General features: G+C 41.5%; 1 protein-coding gene across 1 annotated transcript; it reads right to left on the bottom strand.

Annotated features, from left to right (window-relative positions):
- Positions 1-236: 236 nt before the first annotated feature.
- LOC110314811 (carcinoembryonic antigen-related cell adhesion molecule 3-like) lies at positions 237-2865 on the bottom strand. Its single transcript, XM_021189030.1, has 3 exons — positions 2726-2865; positions 1315-1674; positions 237-606 (listed from the first exon to the last, which is right to left on the bottom strand). Exons 1-3 carry the CDS (start codon positions 2787-2789, stop codon positions 239-241), a joined length of 792 nt encoding a protein of 263 aa, XP_021044689.1. The 5' UTR covers positions 2790-2865; the 3' UTR covers positions 237-238.
- Between the last annotated feature and the right edge of the window lie 5294 nt (positions 2866-8159).

Below are 8159 nucleotides of genomic sequence, written 5' to 3'. Positions count from 1 at the left end.
AGAGTATGAGCTGAGGATGACATCCCTGGACCGGGTTACCAAACTACTGTCTGCAGGTTCCAGTCAGGTCAAGGCTTCTGATGTATTTCAATTTGCCCCATGATGTGTGTCTTTTACTAAATGCTTAAACCCAAGTGAGAGTACACATTCCAGATGGGAGGAAGGTAGAGTGCAAACCTCACTGTCTTAAGTGTACAGAGAAGAATAAACCCCACCATCACCCAGGAGTCACCAAGAATCATTTACTATTTACTTGGACGTCAATAATGGCCCATTCTAATTTCAAATCGACAGATATGGTTCGTAGGGTGTAAAGCCCTGTGTCATTCTTCTTCACATTCAAGAGAAGCAAGGACCCATCATTTCGTACTGTCAATCTGTCATAATATGCATGCCCCAGCATGGTTGAATTGGTGAGGAATGAATGGCTTGCTATCTTCAAATGGTCAAGTGGAAGTACTCCTTTGTGCCAAGCAAAGGCTTGAAGCTTCTTTGGCATATGAAAAACCCACAGAATAACATTGATGTTTTCTTCAACCCTAGGTGGCACCAACGCAATTGTGAGTTGAGAAGGGGTGAGATGCTTCTTGTACCCTAAAAGTGGGCCTAAATGGAAAAAAAAAGAAATAGAAACCCTCAAATATGGTTCTTCTGCATTTGGTAGGAAGAAATATCTCTGAGTCCTGAGCAGGTGTGTCCATGAATCAGCCTTGGTGTGTGAGTGAGGGTGTGTATACCCTACTCGGTGGAGGTCAGCACACAAATTTCATGCTCTTGGTGACCATGAACTTCTCTATGGGACTTTCCCCCTTGACTGTCTACAAGTCTCACCGTTCACTGCTTTCTCTACAGCCTCTGATGTCTGCTCGGTACTTAATCCTTGAAGATCACCTTTACCTCCAGCAGTGCCCCTAAGCCTTGTTGCTTTGAAATCAGCTCTTCTGTCCTCTGTCACTCTGAGCTGAGTCTGGGACAGATGTCTGAATCCAAGGTCACTGAAGATCCCATAGTTTTCTCATGTCTTCCTCAACTCGGGTGCAGGTTTATGGTAAGAGGCCCAAGGGTCTGGGTTGAGGCTGACATCCTTGTCTGAGTTACTCAGTGCAAGTCCACCTCTTTGCAGGTGCAGCCAAGTGAGGTATTCTGGTCCATGAAACTTTGTCCCCCAAATGCATGTCCTGCACTAAATCCTCAAACAACAACATGGAGACACAATACAGAGGGGCAGGAGATCCAGTTTAGGCCTAACACTCTTCAGAATGTACAATGTACTAAACCCCACCCAACAACAGAGTTCACAAAAAAATTACTTACTGTGTACAAAGAATTCTGCAAGTATTATTTCAGGTCTTGAGGTTGCATCAAGTGTTTGTAGAGTGTAGTATCCTGAGTCTTTCCTGGTGACACTCTTGATCAGCAGAGATCCATTTTTGAATACTATCTCTCTGCCACTATGTGAATGTCCCACCAAAGTAACATTGATAGCTATCACATGAGTTGCAATTTCACAACTCTTGAGCACTCTAACTCCTGTGAACCAGGAAAAGACTTTAACATTCTTCGGCAGGTTATGCACAGACAGAAGAACATTTTCCCCTTCAACAGCAATGGGAGGCACTGATTTAATGGTGAGTTGGGAAGTAGTGGGAATCAGCCAGCAGGTTAAAAGGGAGACTAGAAGGGAAGAGAGAAAGTCCATGAACATTGGGACCTCTGTATTTGATGGAAAGATGAGATCTGTGTCCTGAGTGGACAACTCATCACTTAGACTGGGTGGGTAAGTATAAGTGGCACTTTTTTACTTGGAAGGGGTGAACAATATACTCGATCAGTTTCCCTGAACCTGTTTTGTTCTGTGTATGTAACTCTTTGCTTGCATCCCTCAAGGACTCTCCAATTGCCCTCAGCTTTCTGCCTATATTCAGAGTACTTGGACTGAGATGGTATCTCCTGTTACCTCTTGCTCTAGAGATCTTCACTTTTTTGTTTTTTGTTTATTTGTTTTGTTTTCTCTCTTTGGTCTGAATTCTCTGATTCTACAACTAGATGTTCTTTCTGGTCTAACTTACATTTCATTAGTCTAGAAATTTATTAGAAACAAGATGAGCCTGATATCTTTGGAAGGTCCAGAACTGAGAAAGGCTTGGATACCTTTGGATGAGTGGGAGAATGCATGTGTCAAGGATATTCCTATCCAGGAGTACACTTGCAGAATGCTAAAATATGAAGCTAATGAAACATTTAGTACAATAGTTTAGTATTGTTTGTATGTGTGGGGAAGGTGAGTGCTTATATATGTGTGCACTTGTGTGCATTTGTGTATAGGTGAATGTATACACAGCATATACAAGGAAATCACACACTTTATCTGTGTTGAGAATTGAATTGCTGTCTTAAGATTGGCAGCCAGCAGCATGGCAGCCAGCAGCATGAGTCATCTCAATGGCTCTTCCTACTTTTCTTTTTAATTGGACAGTCACTCCCATGGTTGGGGACATCAGTCCTTAGAATATAGTTGTCCATGTGACTGACTTCAATAGAAAACAATGGTGCTATTTCTCCATTATACTATCTTGTGTCACTTTCTGCTGCAGAGTTCCTGCTTCTGTCTATGTCCATTTCCCCAAACCCTAAGACTATCCCCAGGTTCTTGTCTTCTTCAGGAACTTCAACAAGGCTCTGAGCTCCTCTTATCCCACTCAGTGCCAAAAAGTATCCTCCTTACCTGTGAGTAGGAGCCCCTGCCAGGAGGTAAAGTCTTTACAGGAAAGTGCAACAGAGTCCATCATGACCTCTACCACCTGCCTCCTGCTCTGTGTACCCTCTGTGAAAAGCTTCAGCTCCTGTGCTGTTTCCAAACTCTGCTCTCCTGTCAGATCTGCTGTCCTTCCTCCCTTTTATCTCAGTCTCCTCCCAGGTAGGAGCCCATCCTAGAATCATATGAGCTGGTGACATTTTGTATACAAAACACATCAGTTCATTTTCACCTATCTCCTGTCCCCTACCCTCAGGCACTTTCCTCTCATTATGTCTCTATCCACCAGACTGCACATTGAGCAATAAAGCTGATAAAGTCCTCTGTGAACATATGGTACTGTGTGGTTTACCTATGAACAGAAAACCATGTATGATACAAATGAATATGCTTTATACAATTCCCAGAAAACTGATTGTTCTAAATTTCTGCTGCTATGATAAACAACCTGATCAAAAGCAGCTGAAGAGTGCACTAAATTTTCAGGCCAGTCACAGAGCTCAAATCCATCATGAGGGAAGTCGAGGTACACATAAAAGACAAGAATCTGGAGTCAGGAACTGAGGAGGTCATTTACTGGTACTCTCTCATGTTCTTCTCTGTGGGTCTCTGTTTCTATATTTCTGTCTGTCTGTCTGTCTGTCTGTCTGTCTGTCTGTCTCTCTCTCTCTCTCTCTCTCTCTCTCTCTCTCTCAATCCACTATCCTTCTTACACAATCCAGAACCACTTCCATTGGGATAGCAGCACTCACAGTGGCCTCTGTCCTACTACTTCAATGAAGACACTTAAGAAAGACCTCTATAGAGATCTTCAAAGTGATCTATAAAAATATTGACCCAAATGAGTCTCTTCTAGCCCCACTCCTGTAATTTTAGGCTGTGTACATTTGACAGTAAATGCTAACTACAACTGGAAGCTTCCTGGTATCCAAGGAAGTGCCCATCACTATTGTCTGTGACCATCACTTGTGCTCCTGTCCACAGCCTCAGACAGCTGGACCTTCAGAGACAGAACTCAGTTCAGAAGCAGCCCACTCTGATGTTCACTTTCCCACTTCCCTGATTTTCAAGCACAGGAAACTTTGGTGTCAATTAATGACATTTTCATTCATGAGAAATGTACTAAAAAATAGTCTCTTCTGACTCGGGACATGGCTGCCAGGGACCTTCTATTCCCCTTCCAGTCAAAATGGCATCAGAGGTGAGTCAGTCACCAGGTGAGACAGGAACAGACCTGGGAGGAGTGCTATGAGCTGCTTTTAGTCCCAAAACAACTGTACATTTTCATCTTTCATTTGACTGTCTATGAGTAGGTTGAAAAGCAGTGGGTATTCCTATGTCAAGAAGGTCATAAAAGGAAATGCAAGAGACAAGAAGACATGGATTACAGAGAAAAAATTCTACTTGCTTTCTTCTAGTCTCTACATTCCCCTATAATGTTCCTCTCACTGCCTGAGATATTATGTAACTCCCCAAGTCAGACAAAACCTGGAAAAACCAGAGAGACAACAGAGAAGACAACTGAGGGTTACATCAGGAGGCTCAGAAAATGATTGAGACTTGATTGCACCCACACAAACTAGAAAACATTTTCTTCAGCTTACCAGAAAACCAAAGACTCTACCACAAAGTTTAGTGAAAATCCATTCAGCAGAGGATGTAATTTGTAATATATAGTCCTATTGATGCTGGTGGTAGGGTTATGTAGGAGGTAGGCATGAGGTCCCTATTGTTAATAATAATGTGCAGGTAAATGTTTTCCTGAGGATCATGGAGACCACTGTCAATAAGCCCAGTACAACTATACAGATGGGTGAGGGTAGGCAGCACTTTATTCCTGGGTATAAATAAGAGTCTAAGATGTTATTAATGGGGCATTAGATCCTGTCATCAAAAGAGGAATAAAAAGCTACTTCTAAAGCTACTTCTGATATCAAAAGAGGACAGGAGAAGAGCCTGTTCATGAGCAAGCCACAGTGTCTCTCTGGGATAGGAAACAACCACATATGGATCCCAATTAGAGGTCTCACTGAAGCTTAATGGGAATGTATTTGGATACCATACACGTGGCCATAGCTGTACACACACAAAAATACTGAACGTTACTTTCATGTGTTCACTAAGACTGAGTCTGGGATACCCATATTCCTCCATTATGGGCAATAACCTGGTTCTAATGTAAACAGGAATGTACCTTCAACCCTATTCGTGACCCAGCCCTGGGCTGGAAAGTTTTGGCTTGGGATAACAAGGGTTGTCAATTTCAACCAAGGTGTCCACATCGGTGCTTTGGTTCATGAACCCAAGAGGAACTGGGTGCTCATGGTCTACTCTTGTGTTTAAGTGGTTAAAATCACGAAGGAATCAAATTTACTCTCAGCTACCAATGGTGTTGGTTCTGTCATTTCTGCTGACACACATTGGGTTCCAGTTTCAGCACTGACGAAGTCCTTAGTCATTAATTGTGGCACTGGTTGAAGTAGGCTTTCCTTCAGACCATGTGAGAGGCACAGATGAGTTGACTATCATATTGAGATTGTACAGTGAGTCTCAGACTCACAAGTTAATGTTCCCTTCTGTGAAGTTGGAGTTATCAGTTGTAATGTTGGACTCAGATAGCAGTGATTTTCAGGCAGGACAGAGAGAAGATGGCCATCTGTGGGAACTCTGATCCTTGCAAAGGCCACTTTCTTCTAGTTATGTCTCTCTTAACTCCATCCCCAATAAATAGCCTTAGGAGACTAGATAGAAGTGACTCAGGCAAATGCAGGAGGACATGAGTTCTACAGAATGATGACCCAGAGGTGCTGGATGGGAGAAACAGTGTGTGTCACATGTAAGCTGAGCCTCAGTGCTTGATGTTATACACCATGAAGCTAAATGAAAAGCTCCATTGACATACACTATCCTTACTGACACACTGCCTGCCTGGAGCCAAAGAATTCTGTGTCCCTCCAGCTGCACTGATCTCCAGTCTGTAGCCTAGACCAGCAACTTTCAAGACTTTAGTGTTAAAAGCTCTCTTACAGGTAGGACTGAAAAAACTTCACTTTAAGATTCCAGAGTAGCACCCCACCTGTCCTCATGATTTCATCTGTGTACATAAATCCCATATGAGACTAGAATTCAGGTATTATGCAAACATGAGGTGTTTAAAATCAGTGATTTTCTGAGAGAAAGAGAGAGAGAGAGAGAGAGAGAGAGAGAGAGAGAGAGAGAGAGAGAGAGAGAAAGAGAGAGAGAGATCCCTCTGTTAGATGAAAGATATACTGGGAGGCACAAATAAAGACAAGCATTTATGTTGCAGAAGTGGACAGTAGCACACAAGAAAACAAATGATATACTGTCTAGTATATGGAATGCTACAAAAAGTATTCAGATACATGAGCCTCAGTTCTGGAGTCAAATATCACTGTCTATTTGGTTTTTTGGTTCCTGAACAAGATATCCTCTCAAGATCTTGTATCCTGTGTCTCTCAGAGACCAGTCTATGCAGGAGAGACTTCAGAATGCAGAAGCAAAATAGCTAATGGGACAGGCCCCGTATCAGGCCCTCAACTTCACCCAGGAAGCAGATATGAGCTCCAGACACCTGAGCTCCTTCCCCACCAGAGGAGAGGTGGCCTGCAGAGAGTATTTTGACCACTGAGACTTAGGAGAGAGTTGGACTCCCAGGAGTGCTGACAAAGGCTAACAGAATCGCAGGAGGAACAAGCTCTAGCCAGAGACAGCTATAACAATTAACTCCAGAGATTACCAGATGATGAAAGGCAAACGTAGGAATCTTACTAACAGAAACCAAGATTGATCACCATCATCAGAACCAAGCACTCCTGCTAGTCCCAACAAACTAGAAAATCAAAATTTGGATTTAAAATCATATCTGATGATGCTGGTAAAGGATTTTAAGTAGAAAATGAATAACCCAGTTAAAGGAATACAAGAGAACACAGCAAAATAGGTAGAAGGCCTTAAAGAGGAAGCACAAAAATCTCTTAAAGAATTACAGGAAAACACTGCTAAACAAGTACAAGCCCTTAAAGAAGAAACACAAAAATCCCTTAAAGAATTACAGTAAAACACAAACAAACAGGGGATTGAATTGAACAAAACCATCCAAGATCTAAAAATGGAAATAGAAACAATGAAGAAAACCCACAGAGAGACAACTCTGGAGATAGAAACCCTAGGAAAGAAATCAGGATACATAAATGTGAGCATCAGCAACAGAATACAAGAGATGGAGGAAAAATCTCAGATGCAGAAGATTCCATAGAGAACATGGACACAACAATCAAAGAAAATGCAAAATGCAAAAAGATCCTAACTCAAAACATCAAGGAAATCCAAAACACAATGAGAAGACCAAACCTATGGATACTAGGAATAGATGAGAATGATGATTTTCAACTTAAAGGTCCAGTAAATATCTTCAACAAAATGATAGAAGAAAACTTTACAAACCTAAAAAAGAGAGAACCATGAACATACTAGTAGCCTACAGAACTCCAAATAGAATGAACCAGAAAAGAAATTCCTCCCGACACATAATAATCAGAACAACAAATGTACTAAATGAAGATAGAATATTAAAAAAAAGTAAGGGAAAAGGGTCAAGTAACATATAAAGGCAGACGTCTGAGAATTACACCAGACTTCTCACCAGAGACTAAGAAAGCCAGAAGATACAGGACAGATGTTATAAAACCCCTAAGAAAACACAAATGCCAGCTGAGGCTACTATACCCAGCAAAACTTTCAATTACCATAGATGGAGAAACCAAAGTATGCCATGACAAAGCGAAATTCACACAATATCTTTCCATGAATCCAGGCCTTCAAAGGATAATAAAGGGAAAACACCAACACAGGGAGGGAAACCAAACTCTAGGAAAAGCAAGAAAGTAATCCTTCAACAAACCTAAAAGAAGACAGCCACAAGAACAGAATCCCAACTTTAACAACAAAAATAACAGGAAGCAATAATTACTTTTCCTTAATATCTCTTAATATCAGTAGACTCAATTCCCCAATAAAAAGACAGAGACTAACAGATTGGCTACACAAAGAGGACCCAACATTTTTCTGCTTACAAGAAACCCACCTCAGGGAAAAGGACAGACACTACCATAGAGTGAAAGGCTGGAAAATAAATTTCCAAGCAAATGGTCCAAAGAAACAAGCTGGAGTAGCCATTGTAATATTGAATAAAATTGAATTCCAACCCAAAGTTATCAAAAAAGACAAGGAGGGGCAGTTCATACTCATCAAAGATAAATATCTTCCAATATGAACTCTCAATTCTGAATGTCTATGCTCCAAATGAAAGGGCACCCACATTCATTAAAGAAACTTTAGTAAAGCTCAAAGCACACATTGCACCTCATACAATAATAGTGGGAGA

Source organism: Mus pahari, unplaced genomic scaffold (genome assembly GCF_900095145.1).
Source record: "Mus pahari unplaced genomic scaffold, PAHARI_EIJ_v1.1 scaffold_13576_1, whole genome shotgun sequence".
Classification (NCBI taxonomy): domain Eukaryota; kingdom Metazoa; phylum Chordata; class Mammalia; order Rodentia; family Muridae; genus Mus; species Mus pahari.
Note: the sequence above shows the minus strand (reverse complement) of the source record. Positions and strands in the feature narration are given on the sequence as shown.